Raw genomic sequence first — 16,531 nt, 5'->3', positions numbered from 1 at the left:
TGGGGGCCCTGAGCACCAAGTGTTTGCCAGGCACAAAGACCAGCAAGTGGTCAGTGAATGACTGAATGAGTAAGCTGAAGTTTGAGTTCTGCCTGTTTCACCAGTTAACTAGCTGTGCCAACAAGTGTTTTTTGAATAGGGGAGTCAAGGAGAAGCCTCACTGAGAAGATCACAGCTGAATTAAACTGGGTGTGAAGACTGAGCCGTGCAGATAATCTGGTGAAGAGCATTTCGGGTAGAGGAGACAGCAGGCACAGAAGCTCCAGAGTAGGAGCGTGCCTGACATTAGAAGCAGTGTTTAGTCTGAGTGAGTTGGGGGCCATCAGAGGGTTTTATACAGAGGAATGAGGGGATCTGACTTTGGGTTTTAACCTAAAGGATCATTCTGACTGCTCTATGGAGATTAGGCCGGGGGGGGGGGGGCAAGAGTGGAAGCAGAGAGACCCCCACAAGTAGGCTGTTGAGTATTCCAGCCAGGGATGAGGGTGATTTGGACCAAAGGAGCCACAGTGGGGGCAGCAGAAAGAAGAGGTGGGATTCTAGGTATGATGTGAAGAGAAAGCTGACAAGGTTTCTTTCCTATGGGACCTGTGAGAAAAGAGAGAGAGAATAAGGGACATCTCCACTGTTTTTGGCTTGAGGAACTGGAGAACCTGGTTGCCATTAACTAGGTGGAAAAGACCTCGGGGAACAGATCTGAGGAGGCAGATCGGGAGTTTGATTTGGGACATATTCAGTTTAAAGGAGCTGTTGACAACCACGTGCAGAAAGCAGGTAGAAAGGCAGACACGTGAGTCTGTGTTCAGAGAACAAGACTGGCCCGTAGACCCACGTTGTAAGTGGTTTTAAAAGCCGTGGGACGGGGCGCCTGGGTGGCGCAGTCGGTTAAGCGTCCGACTTCAGCCAGGTCTCGATCTCGCGGTCCGTGAGTTCGAGCCCCGCGTCAGGCTCTGGGCTGATGGCTCAGAGCCTGGAGCCTGTTTCCGATTCTGTGTCTCCCTCTCTCTCTGCCCCTCCCCTGTTCATGCTCTGTCTCTCTCTGTCCCAAAAATAAATAAACGTTGAAAAAAAATTTTTTTTAAAAGCCGTGGGACTAGCATGGGGCTTCCCAGGGAAGTGAAGGTAGGTGGAAGATAGAATGCCAACCTACTCCAGCATTAAGAGATTGGGGACATAGGGGCGCCTGGGTAGCTCAGTGAAGCGTCCAACTCTTGATTTCTCAAGGTTCATGAGATCGAGCCCACATTGCTCTGTGCTGACAGCACGGAGCCTGCTTGGGATTGTTTCTCTGCCTCTCTCTCTGCCCCTCCCCTGCATGCGCTTGGGCGTGTGCGTGCTCTCTCTCTCTCTCTCTCTCTTTTTAAATAAATGTTTTAAGAAGAGAGAAATCAAGGACGTGAAGAGGCAGGAACACTTCTGACATACGTGAGGAAAAAACAGACTCAATCTGTGCTATGGTAATTGCCGACCTGTGGCTTTAATGAATAGTCAAGCAACTTTCTGAGAATTCGAGAGAAGTCTGACCTGTGAAGATGTTCTTAGTCCCTCTCCAAATAGAATATTTGTTGCCCACACGGTGGGCATTATTTCAGAATAAACTTCACTCTGCCATTTCTCCATGACTAGACTTCTGCCTCCTTTTCAAGGTCATTATTCTTGATTTAAAAAAATTCTTTTTAAAGAAAAGAATCTCTTCACAGCTAAAGCCTATAATATACCCTTCAATTACCCTCTTCTTCCCAAGGTAGAAAAATAGTAGCTCATAATAGAAGCCTGTGGGTTATGTGAACTCAAAAAGCATTGTCACCATTTTGAAGTACTTACTGTCCAGCTGCTTTCGAACTTGAAGTAGGGAGTTTTAGTTGCACCAGAAGTGGCAACCCTGGAACCCTATCATATTTCTTGCTTAATTCTGGGATGTTTACTTGGGAAAAGTATAAGGTAATTTGAGAATATGATAGAATACATTTTACTTGTTCTTTATATACTCATCTCAAAGCTGATATTCATACTCTGTTCACAGGTTATTTCTGCAAATGGGAGATTAGTTTAAGGTTCTGTTGTGGACAATAAAAATCAGTTAATTCCAGGCAGACTAGAAATTCTAACTTAGTTTTGATTCACTTGCTCAAGTTGTCCTTGAGGATATCATCCCTTTTGAATATGTTTCTTGTGCAGTATGTGAAGATCAGTTCAGGTTTGCAATGACACAGTTTAGGTTCTTGTCTTATTAATCAATAGCGGCAGTCAGGGAGGCCTACTTACTCCTCCTCCAATAGAACCAGGGCAGGCTTGGAGAGAGGTAATAATTACTGCTCTGATCACAGCATGTTTTCTTTTCTCCTTCCCAACCCAGAGCATGTCTGTTCGATCCTGGCTTCCCTCCTGCGGAACCTGAGAGGACAGCAGCGAACCCGGCTTCTGAATAAATTCACTGAAAATGACAGTGAGAAGGTGGGTGCCTGCTACGCGGTAGGGAGGGGCCCAGGGACGTCAGGGCAAAAGGAGTGCTGAGCTGAGCTCCTGCCCTAAAATACCTTCTCCAGCATTGCTTTGGGTCTTAGAGGTTGTTCTGGTGACTCTGCCTGTCATCTCCAGATACATCCGTCTGGGCACAGTAACACCTTAGGGTGGCAACAACCAGCACCTTAGGAAGATTTTTAGACCCAGGCAGAGTGGGTTGTAATAGGATTTGGGTTAAGGGTTGCACAGCATGGCAAAGCGATTAAGAACATAGCCTCTGGATTCCGACATCTGGATTTGAACCTGGTTTTGCTCTTTTCAAGATGTGCCATTTTGAGCCTCATTTTCCCTATCTGTAGGATGGACACATTAATTCCCATCTTGAGGAAGAGTCAATGAGAGGAAGATTAAATGAGTCCTTACTAGGTGGTGGTGTTGGAAATGAAGGCTCCGTTGTGGACATAAGGAAAGGGTTGAGCCTGTCCTTAGAGGGACTGTGGAACATGGGAATGATCACGTAAATGAGATTAGATAGATATTATGTTGTTATCTAGTGTGCCATACGAAAAAAAGATTTTTTTTTTAAATTTTTTTTTCAACGTTTATTTATTTTTGGGACAGAGAGAGACAGAGCATGAACGGGGGAGGGGCAGAGAGAGAGGGAGACACAGAATCGGAAACAGGCTCCAGGTTCCGAGCCATCAGCCCAGAGCCCGACGCGGGGCTCGAACTCACGGACCGCGCGATCATGACCTGGCTGAAGTCGGACGCTTAACCGACTGTGCCACCCAGGCGCCCCCGAAAAAAAGATTTTTAACAGTGATAGGACCCACCATCTATTTAGTGATTCCTGTGGATTGGGTCACTCAGCAGGTTCCTTACATTCTCGTGTATATTCTCATAACACCGTGTGGTTTACCCTTTGTGTAGGTATTGTTCACATCTGCAGAAGAAGAAACCGATGCTTAGAGTCATGTCATTTGCCCACGATCACTCTCTACGATGATCCCACCACTCACTAGTCACAAGTTAGATCATTCTAGATGCATAACATTAAGGACGAAAGTCCCTTTTATAACATGCAATAATCTCTTTCCTTCCCACCGCCAGGTAAGGCTGAAAGTTTGTTGTACTTCAGAGAGAGGTTTATGACTGTCTCTCTGACCAGTTTTTCCAGCCTCACTGGCAGCATAGCATGGGGAAGAGGCCATCGTGAAGTCAGGTGTAGAACACCTTAGCAGTCATGTCACCCTGGTGACATTTAACATCTGTGCCTCAGTTTCTTCATCTTTAAAATTAGGGTCACTGTCTGTCTTTCCTGCCCACATTCTCAGGTTTTTGTAAGGTGTAAGGAAATAATGGACACGAAAATATTCGGTAAACTGAAATATACAAGATCTTGGGGGCGTCAGTATTATCCAGAGAGGGTTTGGGCACAGTCCTCCTGGACTCTGATGCCGTGTTGAAGCACCATCTGCTGTTAACCACTGTAAGCTCTTGAGTAAATACCAGGGTTGCCAAGAGCCGTGGCTGTGCCAGCCTAGTAAAGAGAGAGGTTAGAAGTCTAGGCTGGTTTCACAGTGTTTGTTCAGTCTTTTGGAAGTCTTAGGCAAAAATGAAACTTTTTCAAACCCACTGAGTGTTCCTCAGGCCATGTTTGAAGCGTGACTTTTGCTAAGTTGAAAACTGATTTTTAAGTTATCGCTGAGCAAAAGTCAGGGCCTTTTTTTAAGTTGCTGAAAGAGTTTTTTTTCTTGTACTCTCTTCTGACTCGAAAGCAACTAAAGAGATTTTACGCAGACCTTTTTAAAAAAAGATCAGCTCTGGGGTAGAATCCGAACATGAAAGGTTTCAGTTGGAAAAAAATTTCTGTAAAGTTCTAAGTGAATATCAAGTATGTAACTTCAAGCTCCTTCTCTTTGCAAGAAGGGACTTGAATTCTTATTTATTTATTTATATTTAACAACTTGAATTCGCGGGAGCCCTGGCCAAGCTGGAAACGCAGCCTCCTTGTGGGACTAGGCCTGCATTCAGACTGCATCCGCCCCAGGGGTCTGCTCGCTCTGCCCTGGCTCTTCCGTCCATTCCTGCTGGTTTCCTACGCAGAGCTCATAGCCGACATGGGAAGCAAGCGGTAGAGGGGCCTCCTGTTGGGAGGGCTCCACTGTTCTCTTGCCTTGGTGTGCTTTTTCCTTCTCACTCATGTCTGAAACATCTCTCTTTCAGGTTGACAGGCTGATGGAGCTGCATTTTAAATACCTGGACGCAATGCAGGTGGCCGACAAGAAGATTGAAGGGGAGAAACATGTACGTATCCCTGCCTGTCTTTTGCCGGCTGTTGACTTGCATGCCGTTCGGGTCTCTTTGTACCTTCTCTCTCCCCGCAGGACAGGCAAGGGCACAGGTGCCACCTACCGCCGTGCCACCTAGCCTGGTGTTAGCATGGAGCGGATGACCGTCTGCCAGTGGTTATAACCGCTCTTCTAATAGGAGTGGAAGTGCTTTCGGAGGAAGGATCCCTGTCTGACCTGGGGGTCTGGGTGATAGCACGAGTACCCCTGACACGAGCAAAGTGCAGGGCTGTGACTTGGCACCACGTTGGCCGAGCTGGCAGAGTCTGTCTTAGGTCACACTCCTGCTGGCTGCCGTAGTCATAAGGGGAGCACCCGAGGGAAGGGTGATCTCAGGGGATAAGAACTGGAAAGGAAGTCTGAGGTCACCGAATCCAGATGAAAAACTGGAGACCCGGAGAAGGGAGACTCAGAGGCACCGCAGCGGAGCCTGCATAGCAGGTTCCAGAGGACCGACCCTAATTTCTTCCGCTGGCAGCTGCTGAAAATGAAATTTGTTAGGTTTTTGTCTTGAGGGACTGTGTTTGCTGTGCTGGTGTCCTGCCTTCCGTACTTTCCACCTGATTCCGTTTTGTTCTCTGCCATCTCTGGCCTCTGCCTTTCTCATCTGTCTCCTTCACTGGGGCAGAGACTCTTGTCTGTTGTTTAATGTCGATCTGTATTCTCACCCCTGCGAGACATTCCTCAGTCTTTGGTCACATTGCAAAAGGATCCTTTCCTTGCTTTTTTCAAAGTCTGTAATAGACTTCATTTTCCTTGTGATCTTGATTTGCCGTATCACTCCATTCTCTTTTCATTCTTCTTGCCTTAAAGCGCACTTGAGGCTTTTGACCCTCACTGGTGGGAGAGTCAGTTTCAGCGCCTGGTCCCATCGGGTTGTGACAGTCTGGCTGCGGGGCGGGCCGTGTGCACAGGGACTTACACTAGCATTTGCCCTCAAGCTAGGCCTCAGGCCAGAGCGAGAGCTTGGAGGGGAGACGGTGACCCTGTTGTCTGTCCTGTTTCTCTTCACCCCTCGTATCTGCCCCTCCCTTTTTACAAAATATGCACCTCCATTTATGAATGCCAGTGGACAGATAGCTGTGGTTATCATTCTTGTGATTTGCCTAAACCTAGTAAGTCCTCAGATGTTTGTTGATTGATTGAATTGACTGCCTGGGACATTCTTCGTTTATACGCTGATGCTACTGCAAGATAAAAGGCCGGGACTGAATTCTGAGGCTGGACTTCAGATACCAGCATGTTACGCACGCAGTTGCTTCATTCCACCCTCCCACTGCCTTTATTTTGTCCTTTGATTGAGGTTTCCTTTTCCATCTTTTCTTCCCTTTCCAGTAACTTGTGAGGATGGCCGTTTAGTGACTATTTAAGTGCCAGAGTGATGTCTTCTTTTTCTTCATCTGAATGATAATTAGAAACAAACTGAAATTTCCCTGGACTTTTGGAGGGACACAGCCATGAGACAGTTAGAACTCCAGCTCTGGCTGAAGACCCGTGTTATCTGCTAGAGGAAGTTTTCAGGGAGAGAGAGAGAGCACCTGGGAGTCTAGAGACCTGGAATTTTAGGCAAGCCCCGCCTCTCAGTCCCTGCCTGGCCGTGGCTCGTCAAACCATGCTTCATGTAGCCCGTTCCCTAACTGAAATGTAGCAGCAGAGGTGACCTCTCAGGTCCTCCTCTGCTTAAAGTAGTGCCTCAGGTTCAAGTGAACATCCTCTAGGGACCCTGCCAGTTTTTAGCAGCGGGGTGGAGGACAAGCAGAGTGAGAGGCTGATCAGTGACCGAACTGTCCCAAATACAAAGGAGCAGCGGCCTCGGAGAAAAGGTTGGTGAGTGGGGAGTCGCAGGACCCCGGGTTTGAATCCCAGCTCTGCCACGTCCTGGCTCTGAGACCTCGGACAGATGAGCTGACCTCTCTAAACTTTGGTTTTCTCATCTGTAAAATGGAAATAACACTTCCCTCTTGGGGTTGTTATAACACTAAGCATAAAGTATATAAAGCACCTTGCTGAATTTGGAGGAACTGTGGCCCCTGCTTGGTGCTCCTAGCTTCCTTTGCAGTTCTTGTCAACTTGTAAGCTAGTCGGGCAGTCCTTTTCCTGAGGGCATCCCCCTTGCCATCTGTCCCGGAAGGAGTCCCCCTGCCAGACCAAAGTTGGCACCGTCATCTACGTCATTTGAGGGGAAGCTGGAGTAGACGTTTTGCTGATGGAGACCGAGTAAGCTGCTGGGCGCGAAGGGGGGCAGCTTGCGCGCGGCCGGTGGGAAACTTGGCCTGCTTCCCACCAGATTATCTGTTATCAGCATCGAAGAGGGTGTGAAATTGATTAGCACCGACGGAGAGTAATTGCTGCAGCCACTCTGCCCCGGCATTCACCGAGCTTCTGTGTGCCACGGGCACCGGGGCCCCTGCCATTCCCTGACAGACCTCTGTCTCCTTGATGCCAAGGCCGTTTTGCTGGGCACTGGCAAACATTCCAAGGCCATTAGTGCCCAGCAGCCTCGGCGCTGCGCAGAGAGACAGGGCAGGGTGGGGGGCAAAGGATGCATGCGTGAGCAGCGCTCTCTGCCAGCACTCCGTCTCCATCCTGGCAGATGCAGCCGCCTCGCAGGTGGACGGTGACTCGGAACAAAACGACCTCCTTTTCACCTCTCCCGCATGCAGTCTTCTCTCTTAAGTCATGAGCAATTTGCTGCCTCACCCCACCCTGTCTCCATTAAACTTGGATGTCCTACACCCGTTGGGAACTCAGCAAATATTTGTTGACTCGAATTGAATGCTTATTTCTCAGGCATTTGATGACATTGACCGTTAGATCAGTAATGAATAAATATCTCACACACTTCGCCAAGTCTGCAACAAAAGAGACCTTAGATAACAGGATCAGGTATTGACCCAGATACTGGGGATCAGGTATTGACAATTTTAGTGTCTCAGAGCCCCCTTCTTCACTGCGAACTTCAGACTTCCTTGGGCACAGTGCAAATGGCCGTGGTTTGCAATTGACCCAGATTCACTGGAGAGAATCCAGTTGTTGGGCAAATACTTCTCAGACACCTGCTCTGTGCGAAGCACTGGGCTAGCCGCCGGCAGGGGTGAGAGTCAGAGATGCCGGTGGAAGAAGGGGCCCCAGGGGCGGCGCTGCTGGCGAGGGCCGGAGGCCCCCGGGGAGCGGGGAGCAGTCAGCTGCACCTAGGGGCACCCTCAGCTGTTCCGCGCATGAGGCAAGACTTGAGCCGCACTTGAAAAGATGGGAGACGTGTCAGGCATATCCAACTAAAGAGGAACAGGAGCAGCGGAGGGGCAGCGGGAAGCCAGTGGGGGGTGAGTGGTAAGTTAAACCACAGGAGCCCAGGATGAGAAGGGGGAGCATGGGCTTTAGAGCCCGACTTCTTTCTTGTTTCTGACTGGACAAACAGCTTAAGTTCCCTGCCTTATTTTCTTCCTTGGTGCTGTTTTCTTTTCAAGGTGTGTGTCCCAACCTGTGTACTTAGGGGAATTACAAAAGGAGGGATCTGGCGAAAGCTGAAAGCTGATTCACAGGGTTTGGCACATAGCCGGTGGCCAGACAATCTTCGTTGCCTCTTTAAGGCCTGTTTGCATCCCCATCGCCCCTACGTGCACTCACATTTTCCGACTCTCCTAGCGCGGCGAGATTTTGCATGATCGGGGTGCTCCCCATTTTGTTAAGGTCCTCTCCTGCCACTGTGCACTCTTTCCTGCCCCACAGCCTTTGCATTTGCTTCTCCCCTCCGTCCTGGCTCTTCTCGTGTGGTGCTTCCCTCCACCTTCAGGTCTCAGCCTGAATGTTACCTCCTCAGACAGGTTTTCAGTGATCACTGTATGTAAGCAGCACCCCCATCCCCGGTGCCTCTTCACAGCCTGTCATAAGTTATTTGTTTACTGTGTCTCTGGTGTTGTAGTCTCTCTCGTTCAGCATATTCTCAGGACTTACATAGTGACCGACATGCAGTAAACGAAGGACCGTTGCTCCTGAGATGCAATTAACATTTGTCCTTGGGTATGAAGGAAAATTGAGGGTCCTAGGTTTTTTCTACATTATTCCATAACTCTCATTTTCTTTTTCTTGACTCTCATTTTTAACCCTAATTTTTCTTTGCTCTATAATTAGCCCTATCATCCTGGGTGGTTCAGTCAGTTGAGTGTCTGACTTTGGCTCAAGTTATGATCTCACGGTTCGTGAGTTTGAGCCTCATGTCAGGCTTTCTGGTGCCAGCCCAGAGCCCACTTGAGATGATCTGTCCCCCTCTCTCGCTGCCCCTCCCCTATTTGGATGCTCGCTTGCTTTCTCTCTCCCTCTCTCTCTCCCTCTTTCTCTCTCCCTCTCTCTCTCCCTCTTTCTCTCTCTCTCTCTCTCTCTCTCTCTCAAAAATACATAAACGGTTATAATCGGTCCCATCATCAAACTTATCTGAGGACATCCGTGTAGATTCTGTGGCCTACTGTGGCAGAGTTCAACAAGGTAAAATCCTCCTACTTAAGAGTCTAGAGGACAACCTGGTAATTCCACACAAATTCAGTTCGAATCGCATTCCTGCAGTGATTTGTGACTGTCAAAGACTTCCACGTCGGGTACAGTGACATGCTGCTTCCATGTTTTGTTCTGCGACTGTTTGATTCCAGGGCCACAGTGTATCTGGACTTGCCCTCGGGGCTCCTGGTTACAAGATTTGACCTGAACTTTTATTTATTTATTTTTTTTTTTAAATTGTTTTTTTTTCAACGTTTATTTATTTTTGGGGGGACAGAGAGAGACAGAGCATGAACGGGGGAGGGGCAAAGAGAGAGGGAGACACAGAATCGGAAACAGGCTCCAGGCTCTGAGCCATCAGCCCAGAGCCTGACGCGGGGCTCGAACTCACGGACCGCGAGATCGTGACCTGGCTGAAGTCGGACGCTTAACCGACTGCGCCACCCAGGCGCCCCATGACCTGAACTTTTAAAGGGCATGCAGTTCTTAGACTATTCTGGTGAGCAGCAGTTCTCCATGATCTGTAAATATTCAGGATGCTTGTCTCAGCAGATTTCACCTGACTCCCCCAACAACACAAAGCCCAGAAAATACCGAGATCCCTGGTGTTGGAAAGTTGTCTTGACTTCTCGTTGGTTCCTTCTGGCTTCTGTTGGTTAACTGTACAGAGACGCCTGGCTCCTGACTGTCAGAAGTGAGACATAATTATATAGGTACTGGCAGGGATTTTAAAAGAGGGAGGAGAGCCTTGGAGAGAGGTTTCCCTTTTTTAGTTCCTGGGAAAATTATACTCAGCAGGTTTATTCAATAAAGTGTTCTCACCACATACTTTGCACTGTAATGACTTACAAATTGCATGCTAATTTTGCCACAGTTAAATCATTCTAGGCTTTATCCTGGAAAGAGAAAGATGGACTCCTTGTAATGAAACAGTATCCACAGGACTTGATGTCTGAAACAGACTTGGGCTATTTCTTTAGCATTTGAAACTCATGTAAGGTTTTGTACAGAAGTGGGTAGAGCACAGGAATGCATGCGTGGGGTACGTGGTCCTAGAGCACTGGGTAAGGATATAGACAGGATAAGTAGGAGACCGCTGTTGATTCTTATGCTAACTGTGCTGGAAGCTTCCAGGACATCCTTAAAAAAGGAGAATCTTGCTAAGAGTTCCTCTCGGCTGTTGTTTAAACCAGTTCCCAAAACTTTCTCCATGAATGTTCGGTCCATGAATTTGCCAGAACACAGCCGACGGTAGAAGCCCGTGATGGTGGGGGAGGCTGTGTCCTGGTGCTTTTTCCTGTCCCTTAGACACCCACAGACTTAGCCATATGCCTGCTCATCCTCTGTGGCCCCCTGCCTGCCCCCTTCCCAATCAGTCCTCCTTTCTCCCTACCCCCGGAAGGGGAGTCAGAGGGGCTCATCCTGTGCCCCTGCCACTTGCCTTGCGGTGTGGGCTTGTGCACTCTGGCTTTTCTCATCTTCCCTGAGCCCTGGTTTCAGTGGGTTTGTGGGCTTCCCCCTGCCATCCTCACAGGCTTGATGCGGGCCTGGTAAGATCAGAGCCATGCGCTGGTGACTCCCCAAGTATCTGCAGACTCTCACAGCCACTCGCACAGGACATCACCTGTAGGCTTTGTGGCTCAGTGAGTCCAGAGCCCAGTCTGTGGCCCTAACTGTGTATCATCCTCCCCCCCGCCCCCCGCCGTGCCGGGGCCACTCACCAGTTTAACCAGGTCGAAACCTGGGCATCATCCTCTTCCTCCTTTCTCTCCTCCTCCTCCCATTGCGCATCCATCTGGTATAGTTTTACCTCCACCCTCTGTCCAGGCTCTTCATGCTCCCCTGTCCTCACCACCGCTACTCACACTCGGACAGCCAGCATCTTTTCCTCCCGTGTTAGTGCCGCAACCTCCTCACCAACCAGTCTCCCTGCAGAGGTCCGTCCTCTCCGATTCACTCCCTGCACAGTAACCAGAGATTTTCCTAAAATTACAGCACATTACGGCACTCCTCCACCCAGACCCAGGACACACTGGCTCTGCATTACCTGCAGGCTGTGCTCTAAACTCCTCCCGGGCCCTGCCTGCCACCCAGCTGCAGCCCTCCCTCACCGCCCTTCCCCTTGGGATGTGCAAACGCCGTTCTGTACTGCTTGCGCCTGCGTAACCTTTGCTTCCTCCAGCCTTCTGCTGTTTGCCCAGAATTCCTCTCCACGCCATCTTCCTCACACCCCTTCCCTGCAACGGGCTTATTCCTCCGTATCCTTAAGAGCTTTGGCAGAGGGGCGCCTGGGTGGCGCAGTCGGTTGAGCGTCCGACTTCAGCCAGGTCACGATCTCCCGGTCCGTGAGTTCGAGCCCCGCGTCGGGCTCTGGGCTGATGGCTCAGAGCCTGGAGACTGCTTCCGATTCTGTGTCTCCCTCTCTCTCTGCCCCTCCCCCGTTCATGCTCTGTCTCTCTCTGTCTCAAAAATGAATAAAACATTAAAAAAAAAAAAAAAAAAAGAGCTTTGGCAGAAAAGCCAGTCCGTAAATGCAGGTTGAATGTGTCCTGTGTGCCAAGCATGCTGCTCAGAGTTGCTGAGCCGGTTCCTGCAGAAAGCCTCCCCTGCCCTCCTGGCCCCACCGGGGCCCCCAGGGCCCTCAGGGCCCCCTGTGCGCTCCAGCCTGCACCGCACAGACCCACATCTGGCCTCTGCTTCAGTGTCCTCATCAGGAAAAGGAGGGGAATAATCATACGTATCTTGAAGGGTTGCAGGGAAGATGAAATAAACTAATACGTATAAATCACTTAGAATAGTTTCTGGCACGAGGAAGTACGCCGTAAGTGGTAGCTGTTATTGTAAGTGTTTTTTGGCCTGTATACTCGTCACTGTCTCCCTCTAAAGTTAAGTCTTCACAAGCAGGGACCCATCTTACTTTCTCAGCACCCCCAACAGGATTGTTCCTCTCTGGCCTTGTGTTCTTGTATCTGCTATCAGGGAAGCTCTCCGGTTCTCTCAAGGCTGGCTTAAATGTTGTCAAAATTCAAATGAGCGATCATGAGTATTTTTTGTTTTGTTTTGCTTTTTCAGTACATTTAGAAATTGAAGGCACACCAGTCATGGAGGCATCATGGTAATGTGGAAGGAACATGAATCCGGAGGTCATATGGCCCAAGGTTAAATCTCAGCTTAGCCACAAGTGAACTCTGTTTTTTGGGAAATGACTTGCCCTATGCATGTTTTAAGTTTCATGGCACTTTTACCAGAGGGTCATTTTGAAGATTAATGAGATTGTTTGTAGAAACCAGTCCTATGCTTATATGCTGGGCTGGCCTAACACATAGTCTGTTTCTCCTGTGTGGGCAAAGCTCTGGCCTGAGATCCTTGGATTCTTGTCAGAGCTGGTGTCAGTTAGTTATGTGTTCTCAAAAAAAAAAAAAAAAAAATCCCTTCTATTAATTCTCCAGCCTCGGTTTCCCTGGCTAAAAATGACTGGCAATGTCTAGGTTCCTCCTCTAACAGCCTGCCCTTTTTTAGAAGCTCTTAGAAGGGGGTTTTATTTGCCGCTGTTTGTGCACAACCCCCCTCCCCCCACCACACGTCTCCACTTACCTGTCTCTCCCGTGGCTTAAACTCTCCCCCTTGCTTTTTAAAAAAAATTTTTTTTTCAACGTTTTATTTATTTTTGGGACAGAGAGAGACACAGCATGAACGGGGGAGGGGCAGAGAGAGAGGGAGACACAGAATCGGAAACAGGCTCCAGGCTCTGAGCCATCAGCCCAGAGCCTGACGCGGGGCTCGAACTCACGGACCGCGAGATCGGGACCTGGCTGAAGTCGGACGCTTAACCGACTGCGCCACCCAGGCGCCCCTCCCCCTTGCTTTTTAAGAAGAAAAGAAATGGGACTTTTCTAAATGGTGGGGCAGTTCTTGCCCACGACTACAGACAGTAACTGTGACCCGTCGGGGCTCTGAGTCACGTCCCCTCTTATTAAGGCAAGAGGGATTCTTATTGGCTTCGTAGCAGCTTCTTTTATGACTGTCTCCTTCCATCAGTGAGGGGCAGCTCGCTGCCTGTCAGGGGCAGATTAGAAATGGCAGCCACATGCTCATTTGGAGGCTTGCGACTTGCCTGCTGAGAGAGAGAGAGGCGCGCGGAAAGGTGGTGATTTGGTAGTGCTCCTGACGACAGATTACCATTTAAAGTGAGGATGTGGCTGGGGGAGGGGAGGGACACCGCGCAGGCCTGCAGAAACGACACCTTGACACCACACGTACCACCTCCTTGTGTATCTTTGGAGACGAATCTGTTTATTTTAGCAGCCCCCAAACAGGCTTATGCTGCTGCGAATTGCAATCTGTTCTACTTAATGCGCCATTCACTGAATTACCATCTAAGTTTTTATTCTAGCCCTCTCTCATGGAATGAACCACACAAAACCTTTCAGAGTGTCTTTTTTTTCCCCCCAACTCCCCCAGACTGCATGTGGAATTTGCCGGCCAACTATAAATTCTTCCTGCCCCCCTGCCCCTGTCCTCTTTTTTAAAAAAATTTCTTCAATTTACAAGGAAAAGACAGACCCAGGAAACCAGATGACCTTATATTTAATGCTGCTGGTTTGCATTAGTCCCTAGATAAGGCATCAAGAAAAAAAAAATCCTATCTATTTGTTCGTATGCTGATACTGGAAAAGGTTTATAAAACAAAGACTTTTTCCTTCTTTGAGCTATGAAAGTAATCACAGGCTTGGAGCCAAACTTCCGTGGGTTTTATCCTGTCTCCAACTCCTACTCAGCCATGAGCTTTGTGGCCTTAGGAGATATATCACTTCCTTAAGCCTCTGTTTCCCGTCTGAAAGGTGGACATAGCCAAAGTTCCTGCCTCCTGGGGTGCTTGCTTGTGAGGAAAAGATAAGAAATCCATTGAGTGCTTAGCCCGGTGCCTCGCACACAGTGAGGCCTCTGGAAATATTGCTGTTGTCGTTACCCGTTTGTTGCCTCCCGTCTCCATCACCAGAGAGATGAGACAAATAGAAAAAGGTCTTGGATGAGGAAATCACCTTCCACCAGAGTCTTTAACCGAAACTCAGTGACAGTCATTTGACATCTGTCTCCATTTTTCCATCTGTGAAATCTGAAAATGATATTTGAAATGTGCGTGCCCAGCACAGGGCACAAACAGCAAGTGAGGTTAATGAAGATACCCTGCTTTCAAAGGTAAAAAGCGCTTATGTGGATGTTGAGTTGTCATTGCTTCACAAAGAAGACAGTCACCTTCTCTCTCCTCAGAGGTGAGAGTTAAATGAATGAATTTGTGAAAGACTTCCTTTAAATTTTAACTCTCCTGCCTCATTTCAGATACAGTTTAAAGTACCGATAGATTTGCACTCTGACAAATTTTTTTTGAGACAGAGACAGTGCATGCAGGGGAGGGACAGAGAAAGAGGGGTGGGGGGAGAGAGAGAGAGAGAGAGAGAGAATGAATCCTAAACAGGCTCCACAATGTAGGTGGGGAACCCAGCGCGGGACTCGAACTCATAGATCAAACCATGAATGACCTGGGCCAAAATCAAGAGTCGGATGCTTCACTGATTGAGCCACCCAGGTGCCCCTGAAAATTTTTAAAGTAAGATATGTTTACTGAAGGAAGTTAGTGGGTTTTGGGGATTTCTCTTTCATCCCTATTAGTCATATTGCCATTTGAAGAGCACTCGATTTACGTGTCCAGATTGTTTTAGGATGGCCTATCTAATGGAACAGCAGATCCGGGGCTTGTCTCTTTGTTGCAGGGAAGTTTAATTTATTGTGAGAGGATCAGCTAATCGTCAGTGCCGACCATTGTGTCCGTCAAGGTGACAGTTCGTGTCTCCTGCTTGAGGCGTTTCTGACCGTGGCTCTTCTGTCTGGGAGCACGTTGGTCAGTAGCTTCAGTCTGTCCGTATATATACCCAGATACAAGCAGAAATCCATCACCTCTGGTTGTGGAGGTGGCTCACTGCTAGATTTGCCACACATTATCTAAGCTAAAAGGAACCTTCTAGAGCACCAGATGAGGGCAGCCAGAAGAAGGCCCGCTGCCTCTCCCCGTCCAGCAGTCAGCACAGACGTAGATAACTGATCTCAGTGCTCTTGCCCCACAAGCTCCAGTTGGCCTCACAGCCCTTTTCCATGTAGTACTGGAGAGCCATTGCAGTGAGCTAGAGGGGACACTCTGAAGAAAACCTGTTTCCCTCCCTGATCCAGTGTAGGCTTCTTGTTTCCAGGCAAAGATACTGAGACACGAAAAGTTAGATGACTTGTGTAAGGACGCTGGTAAGTTAGTGTTAGTGGGATCCGATCTTTTTTGTATAGTGCTCTGTCCTGCTTTGGCCGAGGAACGTGTCTGTAGAATTTATACATCACAATTCAGAGAAGTCCCAGTGTCTAATTAAATGCTTCTTATAATGTCAGAGTGTCTCTTAAAAGGGAAAGAAGGCAAGAGAGCTTGGGTATCTTTTTTTAGAATGAGGTATTTGTGGCCTGTTGTACCCATGTACTAAGTTTAGCACCCATGTGCTAAGGACTCGGAGCTGCAGGTTTAATCTCTGCAGGGGCCAGCTAGCTTCACCCTCTTCTTTATCTGCTTGGCTTTGAAGCGTGTCTTACTGGTCATTTGGGCATAAGTCATTCCCTCCCTACCGCCAGGCAGTGAAGCAAGTGTGCTACTTGTGTGGCCACGAGTACATACCCATCAGAGTGTTCTAAATCAGACTCCTTCAGTTCTTCTAGAACCTTCTGTGAGGGAAATAATAGGGTGGAGAGAAGCTCGTGATGACGGCTTTTTTCATTCCTCGAATGTTTATATTACTTTCACATTACTTCGGAGACTGAATCCTAGCCAGACGGTCACGAGCTGTGTCACACGGGCAGCCGTTTTAGAGTCTCAGACACCCTGAGAGTCGTTCAGAGGTTAGTTCTACATCCTTATCTCCGCATCAGTTTTTTTATCTTGTGTTTTGGAATCCCAGAAAAGGAGCCAAAAATTCAGTAATCCGTTGATAATTAAGGTGATCTATGATCCTACTTCTGAAGACAGACCAAAACTTAAGAAGATGTTCCTAAAAGAACTGTAGCCACACTTTCTTAGTTTCCATCAGAATGATACATAATCATCCTCCTCCCTTTGTTTCCCTTTAAACACAGAGTACACATTTGTGTTCAACTTCCCTGAATCCATTCAGCAGTAAATATTCCTGCCACAGAGT

At 48.4% G+C, this 16,531-nt stretch overlaps 1 protein-coding gene across 1 annotated transcript in view; it reads left to right on the top strand.

Annotated features, from left to right (window-relative positions):
* Positions 1–16,531, top strand: part of CTNNBL1 (catenin beta like 1) — a 162,407-nt gene that overhangs the window by 130,497 nt on the left and 15,379 nt on the right. Inside the window, exons 12-13 of the mRNA XM_045444640.1 lie at positions 2,357–2,454; positions 4,690–4,770. Coding sequence (XP_045300596.1) covers positions 2,357–2,454; positions 4,690–4,770 — 179 coding nt within the window. The remainder of the gene's footprint in view (positions 1–2,356; positions 2,455–4,689; positions 4,771–16,531) is intronic.

Source organism: Leopardus geoffroyi, chromosome A3, assembly GCF_018350155.1.
Source record: "Leopardus geoffroyi isolate Oge1 chromosome A3, O.geoffroyi_Oge1_pat1.0, whole genome shotgun sequence".
NCBI classification, from domain to species: domain Eukaryota; kingdom Metazoa; phylum Chordata; class Mammalia; order Carnivora; family Felidae; genus Leopardus; species Leopardus geoffroyi.
Note: the sequence above shows the minus strand (reverse complement) of the source record. Positions and strands in the feature narration are given on the sequence as shown.